The 26,419-nt window shown below is 37.6% G+C and overlaps 1 protein-coding gene across 1 annotated transcript in view; it reads left to right on the plus strand.

Moving 5' to 3' along the window:
- The window catches only part of npr1b (natriuretic peptide receptor 1b), a gene marked incomplete at its 5' end in the record, with an annotated part of 59,375 nt that overhangs the window by 14,014 nt on the left and 18,942 nt on the right, over positions 1–26,419 (plus strand). The window contains 4 exons of the mRNA XM_079836836.1: positions 1,740–1,927; positions 11,375–11,488; positions 13,240–13,375; positions 26,189–26,283. Of these exons, the coding sequence (XP_079692962.1) occupies positions 1,740–1,927; positions 11,375–11,488; positions 13,240–13,375; positions 26,189–26,283 (533 nt within the window). The remainder of the gene's footprint in view (positions 1–1,739; positions 1,928–11,374; positions 11,489–13,239; positions 13,376–26,188; positions 26,284–26,419) is intronic.

Here is a 26,419-nt window from a genome sequence, read left to right on the forward strand (position 1 = left end):
CATGAGGGGGAAGTAAATGTTGACAGAATTAAAATTTTTGGGTGAACTATCCATTTAAAATGGTATAACCAGCCAGTAGCTGGTTTGTTGCTGACTGATCCAAAAATTCTACCAGCTAATGACCAATTAGAAACCAGTGTTTCCTTTGTGCACTTAGTCATAGAGATGTTTTTTTTAAAGTCCTGTTGAGGACTAAAAAGCTTTCAAATTTGGTTATCGAGCATACAAATGCTATGTTAGATTTTCAACTAGCTTTGCCTGTCGTTGTCATTGGACTCCCTCATTACCCAGATCTGCCAATACAAAGATAGACTGAGACAGACTGACTGGCTTGTCTTTCTCCAACTAGATCCTGTCCCTCTATTCTGACCTTCACAGGTTGACACTGATCTGTTTGTTCTCAGGCTACGTTTACAGGTTAATACTTTTGTTTCAGGTTCCTATAAAGTATTTTGTTTAAAATACTTAATCTTTCCTTTGATTTGCCCATATTCTGTAATTTTATTGGCAGAGATGCTTATAGATCTAAAATTCCATCTCTCACCTTGTGTTCGTTATTATCCACAAACTGAAATCACATTGTCATTGAGACGCGCACACACACACGCACACTCACTGTGGCTGTTAGCCTAGGTCTCCTGTAATTACCCTCCTTCTGCAAATGACTGTCTGGTCTGGAGTCAAATTCTATCGCATCCTCTCGCTCTCTCTCTCTCTGTGATCACTTCACTCATTTGAGTTAATGATGCATTTTGTTTTCTTGTCCAGATCTCTTTCTTTACCTATTTGTGGTTCCTTCTCTCGCCTGTACACTTTATCAGAAATGTTGAGGAGAAGCTTAATATCCATTTGATATAAAATCTGTCCCTTATTATTCTAATGAAATATCCTGTTTTGCACAATATCAAATGAATAGTGGAAATAGAAAATGTTTCTGCTGGTTATATTTAAACTTTTTATTTTTTTTTACATGTTTTCTAATATAAAAATCTTTTAAACAAGATATATTTATAGCAAAACTGCATAAGATATTAACACATTTTCAGATAATGTTTTATATATTACATTTTATATCAAGTATATATTAAGTAATATCTTTTTAGGTAAAAGTATTCATCTTTTTTTAAACTAAAACATCAAAAATATATGAGTAAAATAAGTGTAAAAAATTACTTTAATATATATTCTCTGTGGGTGGCTCAGTGGGTAGCACTGTTTCCTCACAGCAAGAGTTTCATTGGAGAATGGATGTATTCTCTGAAAACAAGTCTTAATATCTCATGCAATTTTGCATGTGGATAAAACTTATCTCACAAATAAATGTATTTTTTTAAAGTGATTTGTATTACTGGAAAAGACAAAAATGCTGATTAGGAAAATTAGATTATGCAGTATTTTTTTGTGTGATCCTAAAAGCATAGAACAGAGAGTCCAGATTCACTCAGAGCCATAAAGGCATTAATGCACCATACAGACATGCTTACACACACATGCTAATTCCTGTCTGGATGTGTTAAATTGACACGTTATGCTGAGGTAATGACATTATGGTATTGATTATGAAGTCATTTCTGGTAAAAGTGCTAATGGGTGTACAAAAAAAAAAAGCCAGATTCAAGCTCCTATCTCTCAATGCGCCATAGAATCAGGAGATGTGTTTGTGTGTAGGGGAGGGAATTATCAGGAGGCTTTTTTTCTCATTTTGATATCCTTCGTTCTCTCTCTTTTTCTCACTGCAGTGGTGTTTGTATGCTGTTCTCCGGATATTTTCCGCCAGTTGATGGTGCACTTCCACAGGGCAGGTCTCCCTAAGGAGGAGTATGTCTTCTTCTACATTGACATCTTTGGACGCAGTTTGGAGTCCAGTCCTTCTCAGCCATGGGCCAGAGGAGACCCAGATGATGTCGTTGCGAGGGAAGCCTTCCAGGTGATTTAAAGCCTTTCATAAAACATGAGAGAGAGAGAGAGAGAGAGAGATGGACAAATAGTGATAATTGAACATTCATTGAGTATTTTTGTTTTGTTTTCCAGTTAAAATGTAAAATAATAATAATATTTAATATGTAATTATTAATACAAATAATATACATAAATATTACAACTTTATATTATTTACATAATATATTCATTTATTTTCAGATAAATTATCTGTTTTTATTACCCCACTGACTTTCTTTTTTTTCTTGTTTAAAGCAGAAATAAATCCAATGAGTTCTATGCTTAACAGAGAAAAAATCTAATTCACAATATATTCTCTAATAAATGAAATGGTTACACTGGTTAGTAGACTTTTAGGTTAAGGTTAGGTGTTCGGGTTAGTAGAATAAGTTGACAACTTGACATGTAGTTGTAAATTACTTTATATTCAGTAAAATGTCTGTTAAGGGACCATCAAAATAAAGTGTTTGCAGATATTAAGCAGACAGTCTACTAATACTAGAAGGAGAGTTAGTTGACATGTAGTTACTTATAGTCACTAGAATGTCTAAAGTGGCAAATCAAATAAAGTCTTACCAAATAAACTTAAAGGGGTAGTTCACCCAAAAATGAAAATTACCCCATGATTTACTCTCCCTCAAGCCATTCTAGGTGTATATGACTTTCTTCTTTCAGACAAATACAATCGGGAGTTATATTAAAAAATGTCCTGGCTTTTCCAAGCCTGGCTTTTCCTTCAGTCAATGGGAGCCCAAAATTAGAAGCCCAAAAAGACTGCATCCATACATTATAAAAGTAATCCATACAGCTCCGGGGGGTTGATAAAGGCCTTCTGAAGCGAAGCGATGCGTTTTGTAAGAAAAACATCCATATTTAAAACTTTATATAGTAAAATGTCTAGCTGCTGCCAAACATCCGGACTCAACTTACGAAGAAAGTGTAACGCTTCTCGCAGTTCAAAATGCTTACGCTAAGCAGGACTTAGCGTAAGCATTTTGAACTGCGAGAAGCGTTACTTCCGTTGCGCTTTTTCCGTAAGTTGAATGCATCGATTTGCTTCAGAAGGCCTTTATTAACCCCCCGGAGCTGTGTGAATTACTTTTTTTAATGGATGGATGCACTTTTTTCCCCCTGCCTTTTATAATGCTTGGATTAGCCAGGACATTTTTTAATATAACGCTGATTGTATTTTCTGAAAGAAGAATGTCATAAACAACTAGGATGGCTTGAGGGTGACTAAATCATGGTGTAATTTTCATTTTTTGGTGAATTAATCCATTAATTCAAGATATATTATCTGAAGTTAGTCAGTTTGTCTGTATTGCTCTGTAAGGAGGTGTCACAGGTTTTTGGTAATCAGCTGTCTTTTAAAACCTGTCCAGTAAGCCCTATGTCTGGATGGTTAAGCTATCTCATAGTCGCACACACACACAATCAACATCCTTAGTTTCATGGTCTGTTAAGTTTCTCTGAGAATTTGGTTCTGTATTTTCCACCAGATATAAAACTGATATTATACAATTTGAGATAATAATTATGAAGCATGATGGAAGAAGAGAAAAGAGACAGTTATGAAGCTTTGTAAAGCTTTTTCATCATCACAATCTTGAACCTTGAAAAGAGCCTTGCTTTTAGTCTGTATGGTTACAGAATAACAATGCATTTAATTTAAACCCCCTATAACACAAAACAATCACTGTTATGCCTCAGGGGGCTCAAGAGCTGAGCCATATTCTTATCAAAAGCTCTGCAGGTCACTCTAGCTTCGGTTGGTGTCACAGAACCGCAGTCACCAGCCCCTACTGTGATAACAGCCGCCTGTTTTGAGAGTGGAAGAGTTTCTGTGCAGAGTGTGAGATGTCTGAACTCCAACACTCAGTGCCCACTGATGAACCCACACACAGCAGATTCAAGACATGCTGATGCTCATTGGAGCTTCGCTTTGGTAGATTAAAGATTATGATTGCACACAAAATAAAAACAGACAATTTGTATGTTGAATAATTATGATTATTCTTTATTTTCCTACCTGCCCAAATTAAAACTATATTTATGAATGTAACTCAAGGCATTATAAGAGAAATACTTAGTACTCATCCAACTATACAATAAGGTCTCATTTGTTAACATTAGTTAATGCATTAACTAACATTAACAAAAAATATATTGATAATTATAAGTTAATGTTATTTAATAAAAATGTTCATGTTAGTTCACAGTGCATTAAGTAATGTTTACAGATACAACATTGGGTTTTAAAAATATATTAGTAAACGTTGAAATTACCTTGTTTATTCATAACTTAATGTTAACAAATTAAGCCTTATTTTTTAAAGTTTTATTTTCAATTATGATACAGAAAAAAACATATACATAACATTATAGCTCAATAGCTGTTGTTTTTCTTTTGCAAAACCAGAAATAAATAACAGAAAAAAAGGGGAAAACATGCAACTCAGAAAAGTCCAGAAAAGTGCCCCAATTTTTTTCACAAAAGTTTTTCAGATTTTAAAGATATAAGCAGCTCATCTGATTGTGATTTGTCTGCGAATGAGATGTATGTCAGAAGTTATTCATCAGATGATGAAGAAGAGCATTATAACCAAACATATATCCAAATGCCCCACACTTCACTGCGGCTGCACAACACTGCATCAAAACTGTGAACTATGTCAGATTGCGGTAGTTTGTTGAATCATCCACAACTTAACACTCAGAACTGACCAACAAATTGGGAATAAAACATTTGCATAATTTATTTATTTATATAAGTTTATATAAATTATATATGTGTTTAAATTTATATACATTTTATTTTTTATTTACAATAAACATTGCCATTTAAAAGTTTAGGGTCAGTTAGATTAGGGTTTTTTTTAGAGAGAGAGAGAGAGAGAGAGAGAGAGAGAGAGAGAGAGAGAGAGAGAGAGAGAGAGAGAGAGAGAGAGAATTACAATTTTTGTTAACACTTTATTTTGATGGTCTCTTTTGAACATTCTGTTCACTATAAGTATCTTTGCAACAGTCTTCCCCAGGAATTGGGCTACTTTAACACTGTTGCCACGGACTGTTTTTCATGTCCACAGGTCGAAGCGACCCCAATAATGTGATATTTAGCCCCGGGAATGCAAATTTTAGCAAGGGAACCCTGCCAAAAAAAGTTGTTGTCCACCCCCGAAACGCAATTGGGCTAGTTTTGGGCTTGTTTTGAATAGTAATTGGGCGGGTTTTGTTGTGAAAACCTGGCAACCCTGCTTTGCAAGTCCACATATTCTAAGCCTACCAGTCTACTAATACTACATGAGTTAGTTGACATGTAGATTTAAAGTTACTTATAGTCAACAGAATTTGTTAAAGAGACCATCATAATAAAGTGAAACCAAAATGTTATTGAGCAAGGATGCTTGAAATGGTTCTAATGTGACATTAAAGACTTTAGATTATTACAAAAATGTTCTATTTCAAATAAATGCTGATCTTTTGAACTTTCTATTCATTAAATAATCCTTATATAAAAATATTAATCAACTGTTTTCAACATTGATCACAATAAGAAATGTTTATTTAGCACCAAATCAGCATATTAGAATGATTTCTGAAGGATAATGTGACACTGAAGCCTTAGTATATTCTTAGCGAATTCTCCCCCTAAACATTTATGAGGATAGTTGCTTATACAGTCAAACAAAAAATTATTCAAAGACCAGATACTTTTTTTTTTTACTAGTGGGTGCAGGACACTATAGTTCATTTATATAAGTGATGATCGCAAAATAATGTCAACTGTGAAACATACCGAAAAATTCTTCATACAGTGGACTACCAGTAAAATGTATTAAAAAAATTGGTACCAAAATTATTCAGACACTTTGACCTGACCATGTTTTGCTTAAGTGTTTTTTTCTTTAATTGCTAATGCGACCTTTTACACCACAGACTGAACAAAATTAAGCACTGCTTGGTAATTGGTTGACCTAAATTGGTATTATCTAATTGTGTACTTAAAGGGGTGGTAAAACACATTGTTTTGAAGGCTTGATTGTGTTTGTGGGGTGCACTGTAACATGTTAATGCTTCGTTTTTTTTTTAAAAATCATTATTTTTCATATATTTGACATTTATTCTACACTGCTCTGTCCCTCCTTGTAAAACGGTTTGATGCTTTCCGGGTTGTATGAAGCCAGTCCCTCAAAAATACGCAATGGGCTGAGATTGGTTAGCTGGCCCAGTGTGTTGTGATTCGCTAACCGCAGTGTATGTTTGTCGGAAACGTCACGCCCCTTACCTTACCGGTAGACTTTGCTTTGGTCAGTATTAGAAACGATGGCGTCAATAAAACCACACCAATCTGAGCCCGAATCAGACCCAGAACATTTTAGTGAAGATGATCGAGCAGAACCTGTTCAGTCCTAATGAGTAAAGACTGCGGATCTATAGTGATCGCTACTGAATGGCACTGTTACTTTTGTATTTTTAGAACGATTATAGCCAAATATCTGTCGCAAGAAATATTAACCCAAAACACTAAATAATAATAATAATAATAATAACTTTAATTTATATAGCGCCTTTCACAAGACCCAAGGACGCTTAACAAATAGCAAGGGAAGGGGTGGACAAGGGGGGGCGGGGGGGGGGTTAAGGATAAGAAGGAGAGAAACCAGAGCATCTATGGCCCATAGGCCTCAGTGAAGAGGTGTGTTTTAAGCTGGTTTTTAAAGGTTGCTAAAGATGTTGCAGAGCGGATGGCATGAGGAAGCTTGTTCCAGAGTGATGGTGCACCCACACAGAAAGCTCTATCGCCAAGTGTCCGTAGCCTGGACTTAGGGACAGCGAGCAGGTCCTTGTCTGAGGACCGCAGGGACCGAGCTTGATAGTACGGATGGAGTAGATCCGTCAGATACTGAGGTGCAAGTCCATGTAGAGATTTGTACGTCAGAAGTAGGAATTTGTATTTGATCCGTGATTTAACTGGCAGCCAATGAAGCTTCTTTAGGATTGGACTAATGTGAGAACCGAGTTTTGTGTAGGTTAGCATCCTAGCCGCAGAGTTCTGTACATACTGGAGTCTGTCGGTAGCTTTGCTGGGCAGACCAAACAGGATACCATTACAGTAATCGAGTCTGGAGGTGATGAAGGAGTGGATAAGGGTCTCAGCTACAGAGTCGGAGAGGCATGGTCGGAGTCTAGAGATGTTCTTGAGATGGTAAAACGCCGTTTTAGTAGTGTGTTTAATGTGTTGCTGGAAGGAGAGAGTAGGGTCCATAATCACGCCCAGATTGCGTACTTGAGGAGATGCTGATATTGAGCAGCCATCCACATCCAGTACGAAGTCATCAACTTTTTTAAGAAGTGACTGAGGAGCAAACACTATGAGTTCTGTTTTATCTTTGTTGAGTTTAAGAAGGTTACTGACCAGCCATAGCTTTATGTCCTTCAGGCAGTTGATGAGTGTCAGTGGTGGAAGAGGTGTGGAAGGCTTAGTACTGATGTAGAGCTGGGTATCATCAGCGTAGCAGTGGAAATGTAATCCATGTTTCCGGATAATCATCCCAAGAGGCAACAAATAGATATTGAACAGTAGAGGGCCAAGTACCGATCCTTGTGGCACACCATGTAAAACTGGCGCCAATTCAGAGCAAATATCCTTAAGGGTGATGTATTGTTGCCTGTTGGTGAGATAGGATTTAAACCAGGAATATACAGTACCAGTGACGCCAATGAGATTTGAGAGGCGAGTGAGCAGAATCGTGTGGGATACCGTATCGAAGGCAGCTGAGAGGTCAAGAAGTATTAAGATGCTGACATGCCCAGAATCTGCTGCCATGAGAAGATCATTTGTGATTTTGATTAGGGCCGTTTCAGTACTGTGCTGTGTCCTGAACCCTGATTGAAATGGCTCATAGAGGTTGTGCTGTAGCATATGATGGTTAAGTTGGGCAGCCACAGCCCTTTCCAATAGCTTGCAGATGAAAGGTAAGTTGGAGATCGGGCGGTAGTGACTTGGATCATCGTGGTTTAAGCCAGGCTTTTTAAGTGTAGGGATCACCGCAGCAATTTTAAAGCTGGTGGGGACCACCCCGGAAGACAACGAGGTATTGATGATGTTGACAAGGGTGGGACCCAGAGTTGGAAGACATGCCTTAACCAGTGCAGTCGGCATTGGATCCTGTTTGCAGGTCGTAGCCTTTGCCTTTGACACTAGCTCCCAAACTTGAGCTGTGTTGAGCATGTGGAAAGAGGAAAGATAGTCTTCCGGCGTGAAGACTGTTGTGAAATCTGTGTCAAGCAGCAGTAGGGTCGTTGGATGAGAGGTGCTTGGCTGCTGTAGTTGCTGGTGGATAGATTCAACCTTTTCCTGGAAGTAATCCTGGAATCTGGAGCATAGGCCAAGAACGTCAAGTGGCAAAGGGTTGTCAGGTGGGCGGAGTAGGCGGTTGATAGTGGAAAAAAGCTGTTTCGGTTGATGTTGTTGGTTACCAATAAGTGTTGAATAATAGTTATTTTTGGACTTGGACAGAGCATCTTTGTAGCTCTTAACATGGTCGTTGTAGGCTTCCCGGTGAACAGTAAGGCCAGTTTTTTTATAATACCTCTCCAGCCTCCGTCCTGTGGCCTTCATGAGGCGGAGTTCAGCAGTATACCAAGGAGCAGGACAGGAGAAGGAGACAGATCGAGTTATGAGGGGAGCAACAGAGTCCAGACTACGCAACAAGGCCCGGTTATAGTCATTAACCAAGTCATCGACTATACGATTTGGAGGATAGCTGATCAGATGGCCTTCTAGAGTGTTTGACAAGTTTTGTATGGATACTTGTTTAATGTTACGATATGCAATGATCCTTTTCTCACACTTCCTATGTGTGTTCTGCACAGTAACAGAGAACGTAACTGCAAGGTGATCAGAAACAGCCAGGTCAATAGTTTGTAGATTGGTTGGGGTAATACCTGAGGAGCATACCAGGTCCAGTGTATGACCTTTAACATGTGTGGGGCCATTGACATTTTGTGTAAAATTAAAGCAGTCCAATAATGACAAGAAGTCAGTAGCATAAACAGTACTGGTGTCAACATGAATGTTGAAGTCACCAAGTAGGATAGTAGCTGGAGAGGTTGGGCAGATCAGAGCAAGAAGGTCAGAGAGCTCAGCCAGGAAGCTAGCAGATGCCTTAGGCGGGCGATAGATAAGGACCACTTGTAGCTGCTGAGGCCCAGACAGAGCAAGGTGAATGCACTCAAAAGAAGTGGCATGTACTGGAAGTTCTTTTATTTTGAAATCTGCATTATGTATGACAGCCAGTCCCCCACCACGTCCAGAACTACGAGGTCTTTGAATGTATCTATAGCGTTGGGGGGTAGCTTGGTTAAGTGCAAGAAAGTCCATTTGGTTCTGCCAGGTCTCAGTTAGACACAGAAAATCCAGTTTCCTGTCAATTATAATGTCATGAATGAGTGGTGCTTTATTATTTAGTGAGCGAGTGTTCAGAAGCATAAATGAGACAGACTTCAGAACAGAAGTATTGGAATGAGAGATGACATCATCAACAGCCCGTTCTATGGGCCGCAGGTTGAAAAAGTGTGGGCGCGGCTCGTTCTGATGACGTCGTCGCTGAGCAGTGAGAGACCGAAGAACAGGAATAGCCTGGAATGTGTCCATGTAAACAAACTTATGCCGCGCAGCCCTGTGCACATAGCGGGGGCGACGTAAGAGATGGAGAGATTTAATCACCTCAAAATCAACGGCACTCGGTACGATGTGAGAGTTGAGATTTTTGAGTTCCATAATGCAGTATCTGAGGAAAGCCATGATGCCCGAGGAGACCGCTAGCAAGCCGCTAGCGTTAGTTTACAAGCCGCAGAACAACCACCAGAGAGAAACACGTCCGAGCTTCAACAGAGAATTGAGGGGGATTGAGCCATACCCAGAGGTAAAATACTGCTAATGTCAGAGGAGAATGACTGCAGTTAGCAGTTTAGGAATTTATAAAGTAGCCTGTCCAATGTAGCAGCAGTTGGTTTGACTGCAAGTAGCAGTTTAGGAATTTATAAAGTAGCCTGTCCAATGTAGCAGCCTGTCCAATGTTTGTTGGTTTGTTGTTGGTTTGTTTATTCGACAGCATGAGAAGCGGCGACATACACGCCAGCGTCCTCTCAGTGTCTCAGTCAATTAAACACTGGCTTTACTATAGTAGCCAAATCACACACAGAACCATGTTTAGCATGCCTGTAGATACATAATACATAAAAGCTCTAATCAAAGAATCATTTACACTAATGCCAAGTTCGCTGTTGAGATTTTAACATTAGTGTTTGTAACGATAGGTGTTCGTCGGATAACGTTAAGTATGAATAAGCATTTTACAGACTGGTTTGCAGAACAGCGTTGTCATCTGTTTACTTCCTTGCTACAACCTATTACAGGAAAACACATCGATGAAAAATAAATCAGACTTACAGGTTGTGGCCCGTAAACAGCTTCTGTTTGTAAATCCAGCTTTCAGGTCAAGCCGTTGTGCATATCCTGCATTGAACTCGCGAACATTGTGAAAGTTTTCCTCCGTGAAATGTGCTGCGGGAGGGAGCCCCGCGTGCGTCGTGCATTCACACACTGGCAGTGTTTGTCTTATGCAGCTGACGTTGTGCAAATCCGGTGTTGAACTCGCGAACATTGTGAAAGTTTCCCTCCATGAGATGTGCTGCGGGAGCCCCGCACGTGCCTGTTCCCTTCTGTCTCAAACACATGTGCATATAACATGCTGTATGTTAAACGCTCTGCAACGCACCCCTGTCCCTATGAAGGCTGAACAAAGCAAGTACCCCAGACCTGCAATCCGGATGAATATAACAGCGTTTCCTCGGCATCATGGCAACAACACTCCAGCCTAACTATACCACAACAGCGCCGCGATACAAAATGGCCTCACCCCCCCCTATTTAATATTCTCGGAGGAGGGGTTTATGTAAATATTGAGCCTGGTGATGTCACCAACCCTGGAGGAATGTGTGTAGTCGCCTACTGACCGTTTGCTGTAGTTCTTAGAAACTGATTTCTTTAAAAGCAAATATCTCCCTTTGCTTTAAACTTTGAACGTTGTAACTTTGCAGATGTTGTTTATGCTAAAGCAGCAACATTACACGCTAGCTTAAGTTAGAATTGTGAAATCGTGGTTTACCACCCCTTTAAATTTAACAGCTGATTGGTTGATTATAATCCATTACATACCTTTCTATCAAAGTTATCTGACATAATCAAGACGACTTTGTTCTGACACAGTTTAACTCTGAGTTCTTGTCTTATTTTATTACCATTTTCTAAACTATAGTGAATAAACTGTGATGATGTGAGAAATGTTGAAGTTGTCTGAATACATTTTGGTTTGACTAATTAGATATTTGCCTCTTAGAGTAAATTTGTATTTTCGTGTGTATTTTTCAGAGTGTAAAGATACTAACCTACCTAGAGCCGCAGAATCATGAGTACAAAGAGTTTGTCGCTCATCTAAAATCGGATGCCAAACGGATGTTCAACTTCACAGTGGAGGATTCCTTGGTAAGGGAGATCATTTTGAAGTGATTTATCTTTACCTTTTCATTTTTTGTAATTGTACTATTATGCCTATTCTGCCAAGACTTTGACTTTCTCTCTTCCCTTTCAATTTCTATTTATTTCTCTATTTTCTTATCTCGTTAGAAGCTCTGGATACCTCCATTACAGCCAGCCTTCTCTCATAAAGAGCTTGAAGGGAACTTCTATCTCAAAAGAATAAATTAATTGCAAAATGCATTGTGTGTTTACAGGTTTTTTTTCTATAATAGTCATCTATTCACTAAATAATGCACAAAGGAACAGGATGCACTTTTGCTCTTTTTCTTTCCAAATGGTTAAGGTTGAATATAATTATATATCTGTGTGTTTGAGGCCCAGAATATGAAATTAACGTGACGTACACCTGCAAATTTCAGGTCAAACGGTTTAAGCTGCACTGTAGGAGACTCCATCAGGAGACGAAAGTTCTTGTATTTTAATGCAAGAAAAAACAAAATAACTTGTCTAGTTATGGAGTTCATGTGTATGATGTATTTGCCTGTTAATGTGTGTGCTGCTTATTAAAGATTAGGGTGAATATAATAGGCATGTAGAATTTAGTTCAATGCAGCATTTTTCAGTGCAACTTTTTTCACAGTGCATCTCAAAACAATATGCATAATGACACATTCACACAGCCACAGGAGAGAAAGTTTTTTTTATGGGGTATTTAACACCAGTGTGTGCTCCTGAGAGGAACTCTCTGTATGTTTATCGTTCTCTTCTAGTCGAACAAGCCATATGAGCACATGTGTCTTAATTGGTGGATTTTCCCCTCAGCGTGGATTCTAATTGAGAGGTTTGCTCCGGAGAACATATTTAAGTGTTTTTGGGGTCCCTGTTCACATACAGAAAGTGATTGGGCTTGAGTGAGATGAAATATGAAAAGAAAAAACTCTTTATATAGTGACCAAATCCCTCATCAGTTCTGTTCATTTACATGTAAATTAATCTCTGCAGGGGTAAAATGGTCTGAATGGATCAGGACAAAAGATTAAGAGATGAAGCACTTTACCCTATGCCTCACACCGTCTGACTTTCATTTTTCATTTCTGACAAATGTTTGGTGAAGGATTCAGATCAGGTATATTCAGAAAACCAACAGCATAATAACATGCTCCAGATAGGATGTGTGTCAAGAAAATCAATCTAACATGTCCATCAGTACCAGCACGATTCACTCTGGATGCTGAACACTGATTTCTAATGCACATAGGAAATTAGTTTTTATGTAAATAAAAAAAGGAAGGAAAGGAAAGGGGGGAAAAAATGGGAGGGGGGACACAATATGCAGCAATGTTACTGATTTGACTGTACTTTACTGACACTATTGGATGAGAACTGAACTAAGCTGGATGATGACTTCACTTTTCTCCTGGCCAGCTTTATAGCTGAATTGAACTCATTTGATGATCTTTACAGTTACTGAACAGAACTGAATCAACATTGAACTGACCTCAGCTGAACAATGACACCATTTTCTCTTTAGAGCTGCTTTACAGCAGAACTGAACTCTGTTTGCATCATTGAATCATTATTTTCCTGTTCATCCCTAAAGCTGCTTTGAAAATCTGTAATTTATAAAGTACAATATACATAAAGGTTACTTGAAAGGTAAATAAATAGTTTTACAATCTTTGAGGAGCCTCATAGTGATGATTATGAATTTTTCGATCATATGTGTATTCACTTATTTGGGTATTTGGTTCTTTCAGATGAACATCATTTCAGGTGGCTTCTATGACGGTCTGATGTTGTACTGCAACGCTCTAAATGAGAGTCTTTCAGAGGGACATGATCGACCTTCAGGAGACTCGGTCACAAAGAGAATGTGGAACCGGACATATTATGGTGAGCACATAATCCAGTTATGAGCTAAGGATTTGCCTAAGAAAAATTTTCCAACTTTGATATAATTTAAAGTAAAATAAATTGTATAAATAATATTATTAACCTTAATTTAAAAATATAGTATATTGATAGTAATATTAATAAAATAAATAAATGTTTGTTTTGGTCACGCTTTAGTTTAGGGTCCAATTCTCACAATTAACTAACTATTAACTTTGACTTTTGCCTTAAACTCCTAATTACTGCTTATTAATAGTTAATAAGGTAGTAATAAGGTAGTAGTTAGGTATTGGGTAGGTTTAAGGGATGTAGAATATGGTCTTGCAGAATAAGGCATTGATATGTGCTCTATATACTAATAAATGACCAATATCCTAATAATATGCATGCTAATAAGCACATTTTAATCCAAAAAATTTAAGGACATTTTACCTGGCTGCAGTGCTTTGAATGAGAAGTAAAACATCATGATGCTGATCTTTTACTATGGCAGGACCATGTATCTTTCCGCATAATTTTTTGGGATCTATTTTTCCACATAGTGTCATGTGATGCTGATTCATTTTTAATAATGTTTAAGAAGCTTTCAAAAGCAATTAATGTCCACCAAAAACTGAAGCATATGTCTGGCCTTTTCTCTCTTCTGTAGAGGTGCACAAATGTCTTTCTTGTCTATCAGTTGGGATTATTGAGAAACGAGTTATGTTAATGTTTCTGTCTGAAGGTCAGGCGTTTTGAAAAAGAAAAAGTTCAGTGCATCACGAACATTCCTTTTAATCTTCTCGTGGTGGTTTAGGTTGTGTTATTTGGGTTGAATTGAGGTTGGTTGAGAATTTGTTTTGTCTGTTAGCAATATTTTGTGTCTTCAGCTCAATGTTCTAAACAAAGAAACATCATTGTTCCATCACTACAGTAACTCTGAAGGCCAAAGTGATTTTAAGTGCATCTACGAGTTTGCTACATTTACATGTTTTGCTGTGTAAATACAAAAAGTTAGCAAAAAGTTTTTCTCATTTGTATATTTTTTCCACTCCTTGAACCGTTCATTCATAAGATCAAGTTTTATGTTGATCCCAATGATTTTTCACATTTTATGCATATTTTTTCCATATCTTTTTGTGCATTTTTACTGCACAGTTTTGTTTTTCTCATTCTGTGTTGACATTAAATGCTATTTTTTATGTTTTGCTTTTCCAGTACGGTTTAAGTATGCAGATTTTTTTTTTTTTATTACAATAGAAAAAATGATGAATTTATTTCAGGGGGGCACTTTAAAAAGCCTTGCCCAGCTTAATTAATCATTAAGAAAGAGAAACAGGCTTCTGTCTGTGCCAGGTCCAGTTTGAGTTCTATCAATTAAACAGAATATGTATGAATCTGCCCTGCAGCAAAAAGTCTGGCCTTACAGACCCTCTACAAACAGAAGCTCCCTGCAGAGACAGATCTAATGACGCATGTTCCTGAATTATGATGCGACTTCTATAAATTCTAAGGTTCAGGAAAAGAAAAGCAGCCGCACATGTGCATACACCCACACAGACAAACATAGCAGATGACACTCAGCTGCCTATTTAAAAATACATATCAATTAATCACAACCTTAATATGATGGTTTATGCTAGACCTCCATGTGATATCCTACAGTAAGGTTTCTTTATACTGCATTCATATCAGCAGTGTTGTGTTGTTTGCCTTTGCATAGATTTATTGTGTATACAGAATGTTACCTTTTTAAGGTTTTTTGTGTATATACGGTCCTTATGTAAGTGTTTTTAGTGCGATTAATTATAAAGTAAAAATAACGGTAAAAAATTATGCAATTAATCAACCTGTTTGAATGGCCCCAAAGTCTGCTATTTGATTGACAAATTCTGTTGAAGGATTGGTGTGGACTATTGATAGACTGATGTTTAATGATATGGAAGCAATGTGTTGATTTAAGACACTTTTCATAATGTCTATTATGTGTTCATTTGCCTCACTAATCTAATATAATTGTGCGTGTGTGGATGTGAAATTGATTAATGTGATTAATAATCAGGCATATCATGCAATTAATTTCAATGTGCATCTGAGTCAACATGTTCCTACTGCTTTTCTGCCACACCGTTTTACGTAACTTCTTCACTCTCGCCAAACTTACCCAGACTCATTTGTTCACACATTTACTTCTTCATCCCTTTATAGTTTGTATGGCTTTTGGCAACTCCTCCTAACTCTAATCAGCTCAGTACAGACATTTTGGGCCCGTCTCAATCAGCTCCCTAGTTAAGTAGTCAGGGCACTGATCAGGTAGTCAGTCATTTTAAGGGCTGTCTCTATCGCAAAATCCTTCCAGTGCACTGAAACGTTAACTCCCTGTGCTCAACGCTTGTGATCTTACGTTTCCTTTAAACAGTTCTTTTCCTCTGATGTGTATCACATTTGCTGGAAACATAATTTTACCTTGTATTCTGTCATGAATTTCGCACCACTATGGATATTATTCATGCCTGGCGAATAACTGCTTAAGATGCCGTAACCTACACGCGTTTTAACTCGTTGTCACTACGTCCTACTGGCGGGTCTTCATCTGTAAACCTACCTGAGGATTGTTAAGCAATCAGGTGGCATGCATGACAGATGGTCGAGAGGTGAAAGAAAGAGAGGAAAAAGCGTGGCTCAAGAGGAGGCGTGAGACAACAACTTGTCACCAAACGATGACAATAGTTGGGTCACACGGTACCGTGTACGGGAGGGAGTGTGCACACTGGATTTAAAAAATTTTTTTTTTAAGTTTAAATTTAACTTTAAGACCATTTTATCTCCCGCGAGAGTTTGACCAGATTTATTTACTTATGTACCTGGACCGAACGTCGAGAATTGCAAAGAGCTAAAATGATGCACTCACTTGCTCTGCAGACTGACATGTTTTAATACTTAATTAATGCGACTTATCTGAATATCTGCCTACTCTTCAGCAATATAATTTAGACTGGACTATTGATTGCTGTTACGGGAATATGTGCAATGCTTATAAAGTAGTATACAGACCACAATGTAATTCATCTCCTGGTCAAATATTAGGCTGTAGTGGACAGAGTGAAACCTGTCACCAAGAAAATGCAATTGTAAAGAGGTTCAGGGACTGCTTCGAGGAGGCTAGCTGGGACATTTTCTTTCAATCCTGCCAAGACGCTGATCAGACACTATTACGTTGTATATCACATTTTGTGAAGATATTGTGTCTGAAACTAAAACTGAAAATTTTCACAAAATATTAAGCGCTGGGTATCTAAACAACTGAAAAGCGGTCTCAATGAAAGGACGGTTGCTTTCTGTACCGGTAATTTGGAATTTACTGTGTGAGAAAAGGTGATGATGCTGAGCTGAATACAGTTACAAAACATAGTATGCATCCTAAAGGATGTGCTAGGGTTTTATTTGTAGATGTAGTGAGCCAGGGTCCTTACCAGTGCCTGAATTTGTATGTGGTTCATGAATATGCAAATTATCCCTACCTCCACTCACTCAAACGAGCTCAGAGACCCCTCTCTGTCAACTTTTACTCAAGTTAATGTAGTTAACGCTGCACAAAGGTATCGCTCTTTACAACATCGAACAGTAATCAGTGTTTCCCCTAGGTTTACAGCTTTGGGGGGGGGGGGGGGGGGGGGTTAATTTGGTAAATAAATATAAACAACATTTATTTATACATCACACAACTATTTACAACACAACAGAGGTTGGCTTTGCTTGAGTTGTTGCTCTGGATTTTGTTGCTTTTAAGAAAAAAAATTTTTTTTTTGCCTTTTTAGGTTCGTCACCTTCTCCATTGCATTTTTACCATTAAAGTTACTACACGCAAATTCGTGTTTTTTTTTTTGTTGTTGTCTTTTTGGGGGGGAATATATTTCAGGGCTCAATGCTAAGGATTTTTTTCGGGGGTTCAAATTTTTACTTGCCCTGTCAGAATTTTCACTGACCCCACCACAAAAAAAACCGACAAATAAAATAAAATAGGCCTAGTATTGTTTTTGAGCCATATAAGCTTAATAAATAAGGTTATGACTCTAAAAACTAATATCCTAACTCATATATTTTTTTTATATTGTTAAAGACCATCAGTAATAAAATAAGAACAAATAATCAAATTATGAGCAAATGCACAAATAAATACAGCAGAACAAACATATACAAATTAAATAAACAGTTATTTTCATGTAGGTCTAAACTAGATTGTCAGGTACAAAAATAGTAATCAAATGTAAAATATCACTGCATAGTCTGCATAAAATGATATGCCACTGCTTATAAATACAGATTAACCCTTATTAAAAGTTATTCAGTCAAGAGCAGTGAGTGATTTTTTTTTTTGTCTTTTGATATCTCAATATTTATATAGCCAATGACGATATTTTCCGGCTTTCCATGTGTGTTCACTGTTATACGGTAGGGGGCGCTGTAGCGCATTTCCTGCACGAGAACAGAATCTCCTGATCAAAACAGCCGAAGAAGAAGGAACGTGCGCTATCATAAGCAGATGCATTATGTAAAATAACGCGATCATCACCATTAAACAGCATATAAATCACAACTGCCTAATGTTATTGAATGAAATGTCAACCCAGGACGAGTTATAGGACTGTCAAGCTTTGGGGTGTTGATGGACTCGATCTACAACATCTGTGTTTTGTTCATCGTTCGGACGTAACGTTAGTCTTTTACAAAAACGTGATTTTTTCAGCTTTATGCTCAAAATGTTGCTTTTTCATGAAACTTGCAACATTCAAGTGTTGATTAAAAAAATAATATATGAAGCTGGAATAAAACAGTGGGTCTGTTCTTTCTTTTGATATATTGCATGTTTAGATATTCTGTGGGCCATTAAAACTTGTGAAAATGACCATAAATGCTGGCGGTGACTGGCAAATTTCATGTTTACGTTCATTTAAAAGACCTAACCGACTATGTTTACGATGATACTAAACAAGACAGTCATTTTGATATAATTTTGTGTGAATATTCGCGCGCTGTGAGACGCGTGGCCGTGCGTGTGTGTGTGTTGTTGCTGTCCTTCGCGAGTATCAAACTGAGAGACACTTTCTCGTCTATGAGCGCTTGAATATTTAAATTGCCAAGGCTTAAAAATGCGCAAATGATCAGTTTCCGTGAAGATGCAGCTCTGGGAGTGTCTTTCACGCTGGCACTGAACCATCGGGCAATTCTTATTGTCGACCTAATGATAAATATTTTTTGTCATTCATTCAGGGGGGGCGGGGGGGCGTTTTGGGAGGGCGGGGCGCCCCCCCAAAACAATGGTAGGGGAAACACTGGTAATTAAAGGGTTAGTTCACCCAAAAATGAAAATTCTGTCATTAATTACTCACCCTCATGTCGTTGGACACCCGTAAGACCTCCGTTCATATTCGGAACACAAATGAAGATATTTTAGTTGAAAGCTGATGGCTGAGAAAGGCTTCACACAGGCCTCCATTGGCATTCAGTACATTGACACTTCCAAGATCCATGAAAGGCACTTAAAACGTCGTTACAAAGTCTATCTCACCACAGTGGCTCTACAATAATCATACAATGCGACGACAATAGTTTTTGTGCGCAAAAAAAAATCAAAATAACACCTTTATCCAACTTGTTCTCGACTTCCGTGTATGCCTCCACGACGCATGCGCGAGAATATGACGCAGATCCGGCGTTCGGACATATGACCCAGAAGCGATTTGTTTACGAGCAGAGGAAGACGCGCGTGTCTAAGCTGTTGGATTCTACATTGATCGTGCTTTAGGTCTCGGCGTAGTGCTCAAAATGGAGCTTAAGTGTGTATTTCATCGATTCCCGAACACCGGCGCTACGTCATATTCTCGCGCATGCGTCGTGGAGGCGCACACGGAAGACAAGAACAAGTTGGATAAAGGTGTTATTTTGATTTTTTTTTGCGCACAAAAACTATTGTCGTCGGATTGTATGATTATTGTAGAGCCACTGTGGTGAGATAGACTTTGTAACGACGTTTTAAGTGCCTTTCATGGATCTTGGAAGTGTCAATGTACTGAATGCCAATGGAGGCCTGTGTGAAGCCTTTCTCAGCCATCAGCTTTCAACTAAAATATCTTCATTTGTGTTCCGAATATGAACGGAGGTCTTACGGGTGTCCAACGACATGAGGGTGAGTAATTAATGACAGAATTTTCATTTTTGGGTGAACTAACCCTTTAATAGGATTAGCCTTTTGCTTGACTGTTATCAAACAGCTAATAATGTGTCACTTATGTTACACAAACCATGTTCCTGTAAGGTGGAAAATAATCAAAGATATTTGAAATAGAACAAAATCATCTGCTTTAGACCAAGATATTTGAAATTGTCTCAACCCCCTCCCCCCTTAACGCCATCAGAATTTCTAAGGACAAAAGAATGGCTGACTGGCCAATTGCTTTTCACACCTTTGGTACAATGGGAGCAGTTTCGTCTGATTGGTTACTTTCAAACGTCTCACGGTTTGGTCTGATTGGTCAGTTTTGAAAGAGTCATATTTGAGTTTGGTGACATAAGGGAAGAGGATAAAAGAAGATCCGAACTGTAGCTCTGTCTCTTTTGATTCTCTGCTTTCTCTAGAGAGAGCTGCTCTTTAGCTCTCTCTTTCTTTCTTTCTTTCTTTCTTTCTTTCTTTCTCTCTCTCTCTCTCTCTCTCTCTCTCTCGCTCTCTCATTCTCACAGGTAACATTAGGCATAGGCCTACTGAGTATAATTAAGGGTTTAAGTTTACATCTTTTTGAAGCTATTTTACGTGTAACCATAATTAGAATTTGTTTCCTTTTAAAAGAGATTTCTGTCTATGATGTAATTGACATTTTACATTTACTTGATTGTTAATAAATTGTTACATTTTTGATCCTTTCTGAATTAATCTGTAATTATTAACTATCTCCAATACGGAACGGTATAATTGCAACAAAGGGTTAAAACGGAATGATTAAATGTATGATTAACTTTCAAATATAAATGACCAAACAACCAGTTGGCATTCTCTTCTAAATGCGACAACTATGATAAATGGAGTCAGATAAAGAATATTATAATCAAATCCATTTTTCCAGCTGAAACACTGAACGCGCATGCGACCTTCACCGCGGTTCGTTACCGATCCTTGGAGCGAATTCATGCGGTCTTACATTCCCGTTCGCCATTTCAGTCTGCCTTCTAAAATCAGTACATGAACATCATAGAACGTCAGTGGAGAAAGGCATATAGTTCATCATAACATCATATACATAATTCACCTAGCCTGACAAGCCAGACCCACATCAAGATGTTGGGTCTTGGAACACACCATTGGCAGGGCTCAATCCGAGGGGTGGGCTAAACGGTTGTCTTTCAAATTCCCTCTGCACGCAATATGACGCTACAACCAACCAGAGCAATGAGGAAGGTGAAGCGGAGCTAGTTGATAGATTAAACTTTCGCCGTATCCGGACGGCAAAACTCAGAACACGTCTTCCTTTCTTAAGAATGCCTTTCTTTGTTCTTTTCTCAAAGAAAAGCTTAACTCCAAGTGTTCATATCAAGATTTTTCATATCAACAGAAAAATATACCGGGATAACCTGGCTTCTCTTGAGACTCCCCTGCTTCGCAGCAAAGTAATTATTTGCTAAAGCCCACCCACACATTTCCGTGATTGGATACAAGGTAGTCTGTGACGTCAGAAACATCAGTGATTTCAAACCGCTTTTTTGGTTCTTTGGTTCACTGCAGTTTTGAGAAGAAAATACTCAGCAATGGTGTTGGCTTATGAATTTGCACATGGTTTGCCTGAAAGCTTTTAACAAACACCACATACAAGCGACATTTAAAAACTTGATTTTCACCACAGGGGGTCTTTAAGTTTTAATTGATCATAGTGTTCATTGTACCTTGATGTATCACATCCTTCATAGATCACCTTCAACATATATCTGTCAATATTACAGTGCTTTTTTTTTATTTATTTTTTTATACAGTTTCACAGAATAATTTTTTTTTAAATGGCATTTTAAGAGATTTGTCCTATTATCACCCATCCATTCACTCAGCCTTCTTCCACCACTTTCCGTTTTATTTGATCCCAATCTATAGTATTTGACTTCCCTCACATTATTCTGAAATCAGCAGGTGTCCTGTTGCCATGGGATCTGCTTCAAAAAGGTGGTTACATTTGGTTGGTTCGCCCACCCACACACAGCCAGGTGTGTTTCTTGAGACGTTTGACCTAAGCTAGTGGTCTGAATGCGATAGACCACCACATGAGCCAAACCCAGACTCATTCATGCATGGCTATTCCTGTAGATGTCCTTTCCGAATACATTTGGTTTAAAACAGTTTGGAGAATAAATTGTGAAACAGTATCAATGAAGTAAAAATGTTTCCTTTCACTTTTAAAGAGGACCTTTTTGTTACATTTTAAACTTTATTTAGTGTGTAATGTTGCTATTTGAGCATGAAAAAGTCTGCAAAGCTCAGTCCACTCCAAAGGGAGTTATTCTCTCTATCAGTAAGCACTGTTTCTGAACTATCAGAAACGCCTCGATTGTAGCCTTGAGTTTTATTCCGGGAACAGACACGTCACAATTTTCCTCATTTAAATAAAATAAATAATATTAAATAATTCCTGCACAAGGCATACAAAAAAGGGGGTAAGGCCTGGTTGAGTAGTGTGTTGAAACCTACGGGTATGGTAAGGGGCATCATTTCCAAAACGCGCTCGAAGCAGTTGACCAATCACAACATACTGGTCTAGTTGACCAATTAGAGAACATTGTGCTTTTCGGAAGGAGGGGCTTCATAGGGACACATTAAACAGCGTGTTACTGACAGACTGGGAAAGGATGTGCTGCAACAATGTCAAATATGTGAAAAATAAAGTTTCGTTTGACCATTTCAAGCATAGTAGACCCAAAAAAACAAGGACCCCTTTAAGGTAGTATGTCCCCTTTAAAATAGGCTATATCTTAAACTTAATACATTGATTCAAAACTAAAGATAATGTTCTCGTTCATGCTGTAATAGCAAAACATAACTCACAGAAGAGCTAACAGAATGACTTATTTGTCTGCTGATTGCAATTAGATCTCTAAAAATTAAGATGCTCATTCAGACATCTTTTACAGCAGTTGCCCCCCAAAAATTTAATTACTAAGCTGGATCCAGCTAATACAGATATATCCTGCATTCATGCTTGCTAAAGACTGCACTACTAACTTGAGCGTGCAAGGGTTTTACAGCAGTATAAAGTCCCTGAATAGACAGGAAGCACAGAATGTTCTACATGCTTGTTCTGCCTTTAATGTGACATTTGAAAGGGGAAGTAGACTATTTATTTCTAAAATCATTTATCTTTATTGTAAAGGTAATGAAATCCTTTTCAGATCTATTGATTGAGTGCATGTTCTCTTAAATTGTGTCTGTTATACCTAGCTCAGAAAGGGACAGACTTAATGGGTCAAATTGGTGCAATCTGCCCATTGCCCTTAATTTCATCCGCCTGTATTAGTTTCTTGGAACTAATTCTCTTTTCAAGGTTTGCTATTGCAAGTTTTGTTTTGCAATTGCATAAATGATCCTTGTGTTATTAAAGTACCATCATTTTAATTTTGCGATATTATATAAAGCGGTATTTGATGTGAAATACTTCACTGAGACATAATTTGTGTACTATTATATCAAAAACTATTTTTAAAAACATTTTGCTAGTTGTTTTGTAATTCTTGTACATAGGTTTTTTATGACCTAATATGAATAGAGATTAAAAAATAAAATACTTAATGCATTTCCAAAGGACCATTTCTAATTAGTAGAGGCAAAAGGTTGACGTGTGTGTGTGTGTGTGTGTGTGTGTGTGTGTGTGTATGTATGTATGTGTGTGTGTGTATATATATATATATATATATATATATATATATATATATATATATATTCTCACAATTTAGACACAACTTTATCTATATTATCCAGGTAGATAACTAATTTCCCAAGACATAAAAACAGATATGTTTACATTGTCATGGTGGCATACCACACTTAAAGGTGATTGATCCCATAATTTACACACCCTTAAGCCTTCCTAGGTGTGTATGACCTTCTTCTTTCAGACGTATACAATCAGAGTTATATTTAAAAATGTCCTGGCTGCATTATAATGTCAGTGAATGGCAGGACTGGCAGTGTTCAGGGATATTTCCCTTTGTCCTCCAAAGGGAAATATGGGATAAAACATTACTCACAATATGAATACAATTTGCACAAGCAGTCACTGTTCACTGTCTGTGTGCATCCATACCTTTTATAGCTCATGTAGACCTATTAAAGCTATCCTTATCAACCGATGTGAGGACATCTCTCTCTCTCTCTCGCTCTCCCCGCTCTCCAATGGCTTTGACATTTCCAGTCTGATAACGCTTAAGCTTTTCATATCAGTCTAAATGTCACTGTGTGTTTTCTCTGAGCTGGACTCGACGTCTATCTGTAGCCCATTTAAAGAGGTGAGTGGCCTCCACAGGAAATTACAGCCCACACCTGACCCTCATCCGAAGATGGGACCACTGGGCACTACCGGAAGCTTTTCAAGAGACTCAATTACATTTAATTGAATACTCACATACACACACTGTGTAAGGATTGATTCACTATGTGTGATTATAATCATTATGGTAACTCATAACGTGGTTGATACTCAATGTTAATGTGTTTGCAGAATTCTAACTCTCTTAAAGGAGCAGTAAGTGATTTTGGAGAAATGCTGAAAGTGGATCTGACGCAGCATCACAACACAGTGTAGCCAATCAGCAGTAGGGGGGTGTATACACTCATGATGGGGGTGGGGGGGGGGGTATTTAGCGAGAGGGAGATCTGAAGAAAGACTAGAAAGAGAAATGGCTGAGAGACATTACAAAAGAGGAATATCACTGGAAAAAGAAGGGTTATGATCAGGCAAGAGCTTTAGGACCCACATTAATATTAGAAAAGCTTTTTAGCGCAGGAAGGCCTGAAAACAGAAGGCAAGGTCGCAATGTTGCTCCATACATGAGTAACATTTGTTTTATGTTTCACATAAGAACCAAGACATGCTGTTGTTGTAATGTTAGCTATAGCTCTAGTTTTGAGTGTCATTGTTTGTCTGGAGCTGGTGTGCTGCTGGCGACTAACAACCAAATCTTGCTTGTATTGTGTACTGTACTGTATATATATTTTTTTCCATCTTCACTTTATTTTTAGCAAAGCATTATTTTGCTTTACTTCAGTTACTAAAGAGACATCCACTCTTGCATTGTGTGTTTGTGAATTTTGGGGGTGGAGCAATGAAGTGTGGGGTGTTTGTTTGGGTTGATTTCAAATATCAACAGTGTTTCTCAGAAATCGCTTATTGCACCATTAAAGGTAAATAATCCTTTATTTTGTGCATTTAAAAGATATTTTGGAGAAAAGTTGGACTATCCCATTAAAGTTTGTATTGCATGTTTAACTGATGTCTCTGTGATGTTTATATGTACGGTATATTAGAGATCAGTAAATGGAATGTTTTTTTATTGTAAAAATTAGGAAAAATCATGGTTATAATAAGGCACTTATAATGGAAGTAAAGTTCCAAAGAGTTTAAAAGCTAAAAATGTTAAGTGTGTTTTTATTTTGTTAAAGCAATTGCATTAACTCTTCCATAAAAGATGTACATCATTTAGGGGGATCATTTTGTTTAGATTGTTGTTTTAATGCTGGGGCTACTGCTGAGCTTTAGGGGAGAGCAGGGCACAACCTAATGCTTTTTGACTGTCTCAGTTTGTGTAAATCCACTTGGAGTATTTTTTTTTCCCACATTAATTTCACACGTCTAGTACAATTGTGGTTTTGTTTCATTAATACAATGTATGTTTTTTTCTTGATTTACCCTGAAAGAATGGAAGTGAAATGTGACAACATGCCCCATAGGTGGGGTACATTGTAACATGACCAAATGACAGCTTAAAATGTTACCTGATATAATCAAAAAAATATCCAAGACAAACTAAAATATTTTGTCAATACAATTCAATTATACACTTTTTTAAATAAAATAATGGCATTTTTTTATAATAAAAAATATACTCATTTTTGAGTTTGACAACAAACACATCGCTAAATACAGCTATACAGCATAGTTCAAAACATAATAATAACGAATCATTTCTGAACATTAACTCGCAGTAATTATTCACCCTTTTTTCGTGGTTTCTCAAAAGAATTCATAAAAGTATGGAATATAATAATGTAGTTCTATAGGGGCTCATTGTAACGCAGTGTTACAACGAACCGCATCTGCACAACTAGGATTTAAACCGCGGCTCGTGTCTTCTGCTGGTTAGATCAGCATTAAAGAACGATCTCAACTGTTAATAACATATAACATTACAATAATATCAGATTTGTCTTATTTTAAATAAACACAAACATAGAGATGAAAAATTAACTTGGGTAAGAAATGTACTTTTGGTATGGTTAAATAAATGTTTAGTAATATCTTCCAGAGATTTTTTCTTTAAATAATGTTATGGCAACTAGTATATACACTAAGTTTCGTCATCCTGACATGTGTGGAAAGTGTTAAACCATGCGTGTTACATCTAACCAGGCGTTAGGTTGTTTCCCACGCTCCACTAAATTCAGCTTCCAATGGCCAGGCAGGTCATGAACCTTGAGTAGGTTGAAGTTTACACTTCACTTTTATCAAAGCTATTGTTTCTTTAATGTTCTGATGTTAATTTGCTGCATTGAGCTCTATAACACACTTTGTCTCTTGGTTTTCCCAGGTGTCACTGGCCTGGTGCAGATTGATGAGAATGGAGACAGAGAGACTGATTTCGCCCTGTGGGACATGACTGACAAGATTGGTGGCAACTTTCAAGTTAGTGAAAATTGCATACTCACTTTGTCTCACAGCTTTCTTATTGATGTTATAATTTTTTAGTCAGGGGAAATTTTCCATTATTTTTTAAGAGGCACACATGGTTAATTCATTATTTATATATATATATATATAG

Source organism: Gobio gobio (assembly GCF_949357685.1).
Source record: "Gobio gobio genome assembly, chromosome: 15".
Taxonomy (NCBI): Eukaryota; Metazoa; Chordata; class Actinopteri; order Cypriniformes; family Gobionidae; genus Gobio; species Gobio gobio.